The sequence below is a fragment of the Aquila chrysaetos genome, chromosome 16 (genome assembly GCF_900496995.4).
Source record: "Aquila chrysaetos chrysaetos chromosome 16, bAquChr1.4, whole genome shotgun sequence".
Taxonomy (NCBI): Eukaryota; Metazoa; Chordata; class Aves; order Accipitriformes; family Accipitridae; genus Aquila; species Aquila chrysaetos.
Window position 1 is genome coordinate 27594821 of NC_044019.1, and position 12157 is coordinate 27606977.

Below are 12157 nucleotides of genomic sequence, written 5' to 3' on the forward strand. Positions count from 1 at the left end.
TTTAAGAGATTATACTTCTCATTAGAAGTTGAATGTTAAAACAAAGATAACTATTCCTGTACGGAGTTGTAAAGAACCTTTATTTTACCCTTTAAGCTGCTCATTCAATCCAGAGATCAGAATTTGATGCTTTTCCACATCTCGCATTTGTTGGTTGCGTAATTGGGTGAGTTGAGTTTGCAAACGTTCATTTTCATTCTGCAGCATAACAATAGTGAAGAGCATTATCACATACAAACACCCAGAATACCATGAGATAACTGGAGTCATGAAAATCTGACTCTTAAGGAGATTTACATCCTACGCGGTAATACAAGACTGTTATTCTAGTACTTTAGCAGATATCAGTGCAAAATACAACACTAATATCACAGGTTCAGATACGATATTAGTTCAAATAGATGTAACCCACCTTTCAGAAATACCTCCTTCAGCAATGCTATGATAGCATGAACTCAAGGATGATTGCTGTATACCCAAAACAACACACACACTCATACTGTGTTAAGGCAGCTTACTTAACAGGGGAAGCTACTGCTTTGAAAAAATACTTTTTCATTGGTTTGAAGACAGTATCAAACTTAGAAATTTTTTTTGCCTAGTTTTTCAGGTTGAAAGAATGCAAAAACCTGCATATGGGGTATCGTAGAGAAAAGGAAGCAAGCTTCATTCACACAGCTTTTTTTTTTTTTTTTTTTTTTTAAACACAGTACAAATCTCCTACTCTAGCCAGATCCACTGCACCAACTCAAAAATAAAACCACAAAAAAAAAAAAAAAAAAATCTGACAACAGCAACCAAAAACCAAAAGCAGAACACATGTCCAGAATCAACAGCAAATAGGACAAACATGGCAAACTTGTCACCTCTAATGAAAATAAGCTAGGATTTTGGAGGAGGCAGAACACACCTGTACCGCCCTCAATAGCTGCCCTTCTTCATCTACACCAAACGTTACCTGTATTGAAAGGCTTTGTTACAAGATTCTCAAGTAATAATTAATATAAGGTTGTCTTTCATCTTAAAATCATTAATTCTTTTTTATATATGTGCAACTTAACAGATAAAGAACTATGAATAATGCACAAAGCCTGAAGGAGTTTGAGTAAGAAATCAGTTGTGTCATTTAGTGAAAATAAGGTTTCCAAATTATCAAACATAGTAACCTGTCAATCAGGAAATATTAAAAATAACTTTTCTGATAAATATTTACTTTACCATTCCTTTTGGTGCCTTCACTGAATAATTTTACAAAATAAATATATATCAAATTAGTATCTGGGATTTACATTGTTTATATATATATATATAAATAAAAATTAAATTATTAATTACTTTATATATTTACACAGTTTCTTTTCTATAAATATGTGTGTGTGTGTATATATATATAAAAATAATAATATATATACACACAGAGATACATTTATATAAAACAAACTTGAAGGATGTAAGAAGACGGAGACTTATGCCAGTAGTAACAAAATCTAATTCTGGACCTTCTGACAAAGGCCCCCTACAAAGAATAATGAAAATCATGTTGCCTTTATTTCTAAAACAAATAACAAAGCTTACTTTCAAAAAAGTTTCTCTGTGTGATGACTTTTACTTTTGCTGAACATAAGTGACGGGCTTCAACTTCAGAGCATAGTGTATTGTGTACACTCTCTGCCAACATAATTAAGAAGTATAAAGCAGGCTTTAAACATTTTGCTAGCTATGACTGTAAGAATATAAAGCAAACAAAATGATTTTCTTATATCATCAGGTTTCACACAACTACAAAAGCTCACCTGAAGAGCCTCCATTCTACCTTGAAGCTGCAATCTATCCTCCAAATCCTGACAACGCTCTTCTAGAAAAAGAATTTGTTCCTGAAGTTGATTTCTTTCCAATTCCAATTCTTCAACCACACTCCGTAAACCTACTTAAATCAAAGAAGAAAAATTATTTCAAGAAAGGTCTACTAAAATTCCTCAAGTCTAGAAATGGTTTCAGCTTTTTATTCACAATTCTCACCAGGGCTGGGCACAGTCAGATCTCAACCATTTCCAGGGGAAATGCCTGAGGCCCTGTATTTCCAAAATTTAGATGGCAAAAGTACCCTTAACTATTGAAAAACCAAAATAAAGTTGCATAGCTCAAGAACTCAAGAGAACCTGGCAGAAATATTCTAAACAATATTGTGGCTCAGTCAATAGTGTGGCTCATGTTACTTTAATCGCAAGTTAATCATGTACTTGCACCATCAGATCTTAAGCAATTATTAATAAACCAAGTAAACTGGTCTGTATCAAAAGTTGCAAGTGAGTCTCTTCCATTTTAACAATAAGATATATTTGCAGTCTTTACGACAGATATAAAAATATTTGCATTAAAAAAATAAGAATTTTATTCTTAAGTTAAAAGCATACAGCAATGGAATGCAATTGTTCTGCAACATAACTGTTACATAGATTGGAAACACATTCACAGGAACAAGACTCCCAACTTAAAAAACACGTGATCTTGCCACATAGGATATTTCATGGGCACCAAGGCTCAACCAATTCCAGTGTTTAGTCATATTTATATTCTACTTCTGAACCAAAACTAGGCAGTTCATCCAGCACGCACATGCTTTAAAATGAAAAGGAAGAAAATGCAAGCCAAAAAAATTCAACAAAGATTAGAATACACCACAAATGGGTTGTTAGTTGAATTTGAAAACAGAAATAGACACAAAATACAGATGCTGTGCATGCTTTAATAAACTGTCTAGTCGCTATCACACCTGCATTAGGTGAAGTGTACTCTGGCCACCAACCTCCCATATTTTCTCCTTCAGCTGAATCAGTGCTATCCAAGGTGACGTTCAATTCTTGAAAGCATTGTTTTCTATCAAAGCTGTATTCTTCCTATGCACAAAACATGAGAATGAAGTTTAATTTAAAGAAGAAAGGAAGCGAGGGTAAAATACCTATTCTGTTATTAAAAGCATAGTTTCAATTAGAAGTCCTAAAACTCAGCAAGTGATTCAGACACCTAAATGTAAGTACATGGGATCAATCCGGACACTAGAGTCACCTGCCCAGCTTCCAGCTATTATTTCCAGAAAAGCCAAGTCTCCCACAGGTTTTGTATGGTATCTGCCAGACCTTGGAAGACACCCTCAGGCATCTGAAAGGCCAACAGATAACTATGTTTGGATACCTTAACTGGTCCCCTGATTTCTACAGTTGATAGGGTCCTCTGAATCTCAGGGTAAAGTATCAGAGTTAACTAAACATAAAATTATCCTTCCAACAGTATGTTAATGTGGTAATAACATCCTAATTCTTCTTACAAAAAGATTATGATTTTTTCGTGCGAGTTATAGCACCAACTACCTAGAAGTACACCTGAATGAACTGACACTACTTCCTAATTATTCAGGAAAGCTCCACCAACAAAGATATTTGTACAGATTGTATCTAAACCAAAAATGGCCTTAACATATTAAACATGCACAGAGCTTCAAGCATGTGAATTACTCCAGAGAGAGGCTCATTATTTTTCAGTGTAAATTTAAATAGACTCATTACTCCAGGAATAGAGGGCTGTGATGCCATTGGAATTTCTCATCTTCTGGCTACACAACACAATCATTAAATTTATCAAAGTTTTCAGTTAAGTAACTAATCTAAGTTCTTAAGCCCTTAATGTTTTTAACTGTAAAGCACCATATAAATAATAGTATTTTCTATATTTTTATTAACACACAGGTAAAAATAAACTCTTGACTCTTTTAACCCACCTGAAGCTTCCTGCTGGTCTGATTGCTTTTTCTTCTTGCCTGCTGCAGCCTGCCCATTCCTTGAACTGTGGTCAGTTCCTCCTCCAGCTCCTGTTGCCCTGAGACCATGGCTGGATCAGAGCAGCCAGGAAAGAACCAGTCATCCTCAATCAGTTTTGTGCCACAGGAAAGCAATTACATTCATATCAGACACTACTACATGAAAAGAGACCAGGGACAGGCTGAAGTCCCTATGAGTGACTGACAGGAACGAGATTAAAGCAGCAATCCATTGCATTCACCTTGTGATTTCCCTCCAACATTACTATGTAGTACATAAGAATAAAGTCTGCATATCTCACTAAGAAGAAGCAAACTGAAGTCTAACTTTACTTCTTCATCAGCTCTAAATGAAGACTTTATACAGGAGACTGGAAAGGGTGAGGTTATGCTTATACTAAAAAAAAAATGCCAACCAATTGAAATGCCAAATTACATCTCATTTCAATTTACCAGGTTAAAATATACCTAATTTGTATGATAAAGGCATCAGCTGAAACAGCTGTGGTTTTTATAATCTGAACAATCACATTCATTTTTATGGAAATGACATGTGTCTCTTTCAACTTTAATTTTAGTATGAGCTACAAAGCCAGATAATTTGAGGGAGTCACAAGCATGTATTACACTGCAAACTGGCATCAAACCATCTTATCACAAATTAATAGTATAATTCTTTTTAAGACAAATACAGAATCATTTGTAAATAAACACACTGAATAAATTCAGAATATGAAAGCTTAGGTATGCATCCTGTTCATTGTTAGAAATGATTTTTCATTTAAAATACATTCCCATCTGTTTTGTGATATGACAAAACATGTTTGGGGTAACAGATTAGGAAATAGATGTTTCATGCAAAGCAGACAAAACAGAACAGCCAGTGAAAAGAAATGAAAATAAAGGTGGCTCCATACTTTAACTGAAAGTTAGATTAATTAGATAATTACAAATTTAGCTTTCAATTTAACCACATCCATCCACAGTTGTCCTCACAGCATGCACAATTCAGACAACTTATGTTAATGCATCTGTGAGGTAAACACCAGAAACTATTAGGAGATTCAGCCCTACTGGGAATACTCAGCTTTTATCTGAGTTGTCCAAGTATTACTTACACCACAAATTTCATTAACACACAATTCTGTAACACCTACTAGATTTAAGTTCTTCCTGGAATATTTCAAAATTACATACTTAACATGCTGTCAGAAAAAATTAGAGGAAAAAAAAGTTAAAGAAAAAAAATTAATGACCCTTTTAAAGTAGGACTACTAAATTGGATTTTACTTCTGGTTTTAATTACACTTTGGCTTCTGGCACTGTAACACCTTTGTTTATTTTCAAGTATAGAGTCTACAATTTTTTTTTTTTTTTAATCATTATACATACTTCTTCAAAGCTGTAGAAATAAATGCCAGATTTTGATCACATGCCTTAAACCTCTGTTTACAAGAACTGTCATTAAAGTCAGTGAAGCAATTCAAGGAGCAAGCATTATTCCAGATAAGAACTTAACCCCTTGTTTGGAGGAAAAAAAAAATAATCCATTTCTTGGAAGCTGAAATTGAGGTAATCTGTTTTTAAGTGTGATCAGAATGAATAACACACTGTGCTTTAGGAACCCAAAATAATTAGGTTCCTAAGTATTTGATAATGAAAAGAAGAATGAAATTACCATTGTCACGTGAAAAATTAAAGTACAGAAATAGGATCTTTAGAATCATTTAGAACACTTAGGAAGTGTTAAAACACTTTCAGTTAAATTCAGCATTGCTTTAACAATTTGCAAGCAAATACATTTTCTAATGTTTCACAGCAGCTTAGGGAGCTTTTAATTTGCAATTCTATCTAACATAAAAACTGAAAAACTTCCCAGAACCCCTTCTTCAGATAAACACTGCATTTAAATTAACTAATGACGTGTCTATATTTCCTTGTGTCACTATTCACACTAAATATCACAATCTTTAGTGGTTTGTAGAGGAAACAGGCCCCAGTCTATAAATGTAATCAATACTGTCATCCTCTATGCTTCTGCAGCTCCCCACACATTCAACCCAAGAAAGACAACTACCATATATGGCAAATTGTCATAGACTGATGGAATGAGTAGTGGGTTTATGTATTCCTTCAAATATTGGTAGCTAATATAAATGCATGCAGAGTTCTGCAATTTATGGGATGGAATATAATTTTTAAAAAAATACTACTGAATTTCAAGCACTACTAAGAATATTTAAATGAATTTGATTCTTACTTAGTCACAACAACTTGCAGCAAGCCAAGAAATTTTTCTCTAGATAAGGTTACAACATAAATATGGAGTCAGCTGTTACTACAAAGAAAAATGAAGAAAGATGATTCGGTTAATATAAATGAAGAAACAGGTATTGCAAGGCAGAAAAAAAATCAAGTTAAAACCAGCATTTGTTACATGTATTGCTAAAACCCACATACCATCAATGGCAAATCTTATAAGGTACTGTTGGCAATTTCCTCAAAAGAAGCAACAACAGAAGAAATCAGCAACAGTATATTACAAGTTGCCATCGCTGCAGGAACCTGCATGCACAAAACTGATGGGAAACTATGTTCTCACTGGCTGACCAAATCGCAGTGTAGGGTAGGAGTGGAGGGGGAAGGGACGCTGAGTGCTCATCAGGTGTAACGGCAGGAAAAAAGAAACAGAAAGGTCATGCTCATCCCAAGGGGAAAAAATGCAAAATTAAACACGGACTGACGCAGATGAAATTTTACAACTGTTATTAATATTGCATGTGGATCTGTAGTTACCACAGATGAGATAACAGGTAGTTTTCATGACGGGAATATTATTCTCTTTCAATTCCAAAACATTACATGCATAAATCGCTCAAAAAGAAGAGACATGATCCTTAAAACATTTCTATGCTTACATACTGAACTTCCAAATTGATCATGTAATGAAAAATAACTCAATCGCAGATTAAAAAGAGAAGGTTCAAATTAACTAACTGGACTAATTACGACGGTAGGTTGTGCACATTAAAATTTGCCATTGATCCCCACACAGTTAACTAATGGGACAAAAGTTATAATGTAGTACTAGGTGGCATGGAAAAAAGCAGTAAAAACTATCTGAAATTTAACCAGACTTTTGGAAGTTTTAATAGAAGCTGCTTCACGTTCTCATTATCTGTTTCATTAATAATTTAGAAAACTGTAAAACCTGAGATTACTTGAAATGTTATTTTCTGTACGTAATTTAATATTTTTAACTAGCTCTAAACCATTGCCAGTTAACATTATTCAGCTGACCTATACAAGTGACACTTACTAACAGATTACTAAATATTCTAAGAAACGTTTCTCATTAATTGTATTTAAAGAGAAACTCTGTCTCAGGTACATTTTACTAAGGCAGCACCTTCATTCATCAAATTCAAATCAACACTATAGCTCCCCACACCTTCACCAGTTGCTCTAGGCAGGCAGCTTTAATATTTCAACGGTGAACTTTTTATCATTGATCATTCATATGCAGACCATAATCTTTCAAAGTAACTTCAAGCAGTCTTACAGAGCAGCAACTCAGCTGGCAAACAGAACAAGCACATCTACTCGTAAAAATGATACAAAAACAATGAATGTATGAAAAACAGATTCAAGGAAATTGGAAAAAGTCGAAATTGCAAATTTAAGCAATTTCACTAACTACAGAAATGAGACATGGTGGTGTGCTATCAGTTCATTCTGAAGTACAGCAGACACACACACACATATATAAATATGATAACTGTATCGTAAATAAAACAATTCACCTTCTCTCTCCTCCTCAATCTGAGCCATTCTCAAAGCCATGGCAGATTTCTCTTCTCTGACTTGATCGCGGGTCTCCTCTGACTCTGGTACATTTTCTTGCCATTCCAAGAGCTGACTCTGCAATTCATCCACACTACCTGATTCACTGGCCTAACAAGAGAAACTGTGTGTGAAAATATATTTACCAAATCCCATTGCAAATGACAATAACATTTTAGAGTCGGCAAACCATTCAGAGAGAAAACAATCCATTATACTTCACCACTTTGCATAAATAAAAATCTATGAAAGTGATAATTGCTGTTGTAGATATGTAAAAAGCAAGCCTCACCACTCCGTAAAATATCAAAAATGCTACTGCCAGCTGCACTTCTAATCTGAAATATTTTTAAACAAAAAATGGCTTTTTTAATCAAAATATTTTTGTTGCACATTTTCATCTTAGCAATGTTTCAAAGTAAAACAATACTCAACTGTCTTTATGTGGGATAACAAATCTCTATTAACTTCTTTTCTGTGAACAGAATAAAAGTGTTTCTCTCTTTCCATCAAAATAAAAACTACTTCTCCACAAAGTAAAACTTCTCCACAAAAAAAACTTCTCCACAAAATTTGGAAAAAACAATTCTTTTTTAGCAAAATGCAATTAACTATTTCAAACTGGCTCTGCTGATAGGGCTGTACAAAGTTACCACGATTAACGTAAACTGTTAATCCATCTAAAGCCCTTTAGCAATATTTTCTGAGTCTTCTCATTTTCTTATCCAGACCTGTACATTTGTCAAAGTTACAGCTATTATTTCCTTCTGAAAGCTATTCATATTGTATACAAAATAACAGCCACACTTTGATGACTCATTTTAAACATAACTAAATAAATAGTAAACTGCTTGGAAAAATATAATTTAAGGTACGTAGCAAAGTGAGTAGAAATCAATCTCTTTAAGTAATTCAAAACCTGCCAGCTTGTTATCCAACTGAACAATTCCATATATCACTAATTTAATTTTCAGCTCCAAAATCCAGCTAACACACTTTTCAAAGTCTAATTAGCACTGTTGGAGTTAATCAGTAACTCATACAAATCAATTTTAAAGTTAACCTGTGAAGCTGCCCTCTTTGTAACTTGGTCAAGATCAGCTTGCAGCTTCCTTTGCTGCTCTTCATAGACTTCCAGCTTAGTCAGCAATTCTTCTACAAAAATATAATAAATTTGGTTCATTAGGACACAAAACTAATAGGAAGATCGACAAAGACTTAAAAGAATGATTCTAAATGAAAATTCAGATGATAATTCCTTTCAGTTAGAAGACCTCTGTTGGGCTGTGTCAGCCATCTACCAATAAAACTGACTTCTTGATTATTAAATATTGATAAGTGCTTTAAGTCTAACCTGCCAACAATTTAGACTGTTGAACTGAAAATTCTACCATTTTCCATTTACAGAAAGGATGGCAGAGAAAATAACACAGGGTGAAACAGAAAAATCTCTCACAGGGCTCTACTTTAAACTGCCTGAGGTTTTAAGCACAAATTCTCTCTCAAATCCTTACAAAAGAAAAGATAGTTCTTAATTTACTTGCAACTCACTGCTCTCAAAAGTTTATTATATATACTCTGATAAATTTTCCAAGTATGTGTGGTCTCATTTTTCCTCCTAAGAAGATGCCTCTTCCACTTCCTGGAAAAGTTTACACCTATTCTGCCTAAGCCTAAATGCAACAAGAATTATGCACAGGTAGATTCAGGGAAGGTAAAGCAGAGTTGTAATTCTGACTTAAATACTGTATGCTATTGTTCAAAGTTGCATGAAGTTACTTTAGAATCTGTTTTAAAAAAAAAGATAACACTTTGAAAATGAAAATAAGAAAGTTCATTTATCTTTGTCTCTTTGAATCATCTGAAAAAGATTATTTTTTTTTTTTACCATTTTGAGTTCTGATTTCATATAACGATTGCAGTTTTGACTGTAGTTCTTCATTTTCAATTTCTAATTCTGAGACACGATTGTTTAAGGCAGATACATCATTATTCTTTGATGAAAACTAAAAGAAAAAATAGTTACATGAGTTTTTCAAATGCACCAGAAACACAGCAAAATCAATGCAACTTTTTTTTCCTGAGTTTTTAGTAATACTTATAATAGCTGTTTTTCTAATATTTGAAAGTGCAATAAACTAGCTAATCTCTAACAAATTTACTCCTGAATGCTGGTAACACCAGTTTGTACTATTTTTTGTTGAATTTTATGTCCATTCAATCTCTGTACATTAATTCATATATACTTTGAGTAAATTATTTTAATATTCTATTTACCCCACATTTTACTTTTTTTCAGTCAAATCTCCAAGCACAGTAGTTTAAAACAGGCAAGGAATATTAAACATAATGTTACACATACATTTTTTAGTTCATCCTCCAGTTGTTTGATTTTTGATTTCGACCAAGCCTTCATTTTCAGAAACTTTGCTTCAGATTTGCTGGCCTCTTCTGTTTTTAATTTCACTTGTACTAAGAAACAAGATGCAAAAAATTATTTAAAACCATGGAAAGATTATTAATACAAGACCTATGTTTAATTTCTTTAGCAATTGGAAGTTATACACTTACACAAGACAACCGTATTTACAGAAAAACATAACAACAAGAAATGTAGTGAGAAATTTATAGTTAATTTTATTATCTAGGTATTCATATAATCCTCGTTATTATAGTATTCGATCATAGATACTTTTTAATAAGTGTGGCAATAACTCTTCCACCTAATTTAATGTAGTTCTACTTGCAACAGGTATGAAATTGGCATATGATACGTAACAGTCTGAGGCAAAGGATCCCTTCATATGTAACAACTGTTTAAATAGGATACCTTCTAAATCTTCCATCTTCTCTTTGGTTATAGACTCCAGATCTCTAACTTCTTTTGAGTTAGTCTGACCACTACCACTTAATTCTGCCACTTGTTTCTTAAGCTGAAACAGGGCCTGATCCTTCTCTTGCAGCTCAGTTTCATGTTTCTCTTGAATTTCATGCAGTTCAGCATTATATTTCTCCTTAACTTTTGTCATTTCAAGCTCATGTTTCTCCATCATGTCTCTTAACTGGGCTCTCATTACATGTTTCTCAGCATCCAGTTTAGACTGGAGGTTTTCTTTTTCAGACAGAAGACGTTTCAGGTTTTCATTAATATCCTGTAAAAAAAAAAAAAAAAAAAAAAAATCACAACCACAAAAAACACCATTATATTTTAATGCAAAGTATTTTTAATACCACTGTCAAATACTGTATCTGTAGTCATACATAAATTGTAATGAGAAATCAGGGCTACTGTTGGTAACCTGGCTCTACTACAAAAGCTACTCAGCTCTGACCTTCCAAGACAGAAGCGGGGACTTCAGCAAAATGGAATCACTACTTGAGTGCAAACTACATGCAATCTCTCCCATAGGTGAAAATGGAATAAAAAACAGAATGTTTGGTTCCATGGAATATAAAAAAAACCCAGAAGCAGATCTTTTTAACAGTGAGCCCAAAGATTAAGAACGCTCACTAGAATGCCACCCAGGTGTTGTCACCTACATCCATTATAATTAACGTTGGCAAACTGATCTAGTTCTTTACAATATTTTGTTGCTAACTAGTTTTCTGTTAGTGCTTATTCTACTTATAGTGCCTCTACATTAGTTATTTTAATACATAGAGGTAGGAAAGATTACAGATCACTGTAGCAGAGCAGTTCACTCACATTAGACCTGCTGTTCAAAAAACTACTTTAATGATACATAAACCTAGGAATATAAACTGTCCAAGTAAAGAAGCTGTGCAGAACAGCAGAAGGAACATTTCCAAAATATGGTTAAAACTGCTTATGTAAATAAAGCAAGGCTTCCTGTTATTTTAAGACTTAAAACTGTAATGGAATCTCAGCCTTAAGTGCTTTAAGTTCCTGTTGTCACAGTCAAACCTTCCCCCTACGCTCAAGGTGTGCATTTCTGTCCCCTCAATGTACTAGCACTAGGTATCATCAGTTCTTGCAGAGCATCACTGTAGGAAGATGCACCTAACCCAAGAGAAAAAACACAACAAAACCTTGCATGAGACAGGAGCCATAGCAAATGCAAAGGACAAACGAAACAGGCTTAAACTACCATGGATCTTAACTACCTGAGCAGGACATCTACCTGGGTACATAGCTGAAACTATTTCTAGTAAGAATTTTGTTCTGGCAGCCCTCTTGGTAAGTTGAAAATTTGTTGGAAATAGTATAGATAAAACACTGGACCTGGCACCCCAGACAGGCTATGTGTCTGTTTCAGCAGAGTCCCAAAAGCCTATCTGAGAGACTGCAATGCCCTTTTACTACACTGTTGAACCGAAGCAGCAGCACTCAAAGGCTATAATCAGAGTTCATGCTAGGTGCTTAAACACAAAGAACCTTGATTGCTTTTGCAATCAGTAGAAAGACAGCAAAAGCAAAGGCAGACAATTAGGAAAACACTCTCTTTGGGGGGAAAAGAAAGAGCCGCAGTTTTGGGGCTC

The 12157-nt window shown here is 34.1% G+C and overlaps 1 protein-coding gene across 13 annotated transcripts in view; it reads right to left on the bottom strand.

Annotated features, from left to right (window-relative positions):
- LOC115352223 (golgin subfamily B member 1-like) overlaps positions 1-12157 on the bottom strand; it is a 45465-nt gene that overhangs the window by 22562 nt on the left and 10746 nt on the right. For 3 of the 13 annotated variants that reach the window (XM_030040047.2, XM_030040044.1, XM_041128977.1), the window contains 9 exons: positions 10488-10809; positions 10020-10129; positions 9546-9663; positions 8721-8812; positions 7617-7768; positions 3776-3929; positions 2774-2897; positions 1794-1927; positions 89-198 (listed from right to left, as the gene is read on the bottom strand). In XM_030040047.2, coding sequence (XP_029895907.1) covers positions 89-198; positions 1794-1927; positions 2774-2897; positions 3776-3929; positions 7617-7768; positions 8721-8812; positions 9546-9663; positions 10020-10129; positions 10488-10809 — 1316 coding nt within the window. Of the gene's footprint in view, positions 1-88; positions 199-1793; positions 1928-2773; positions 2898-3775; positions 3931-7616; positions 7769-8720; positions 8813-9545; positions 9664-10019; positions 10130-10487; positions 10810-12157 lie in introns of all 13 variants that reach the window. The other 10 variants (XM_030040049.1, XM_030040039.2, XM_030040048.2 and 7 more) reach the window with 8 other exon arrangements.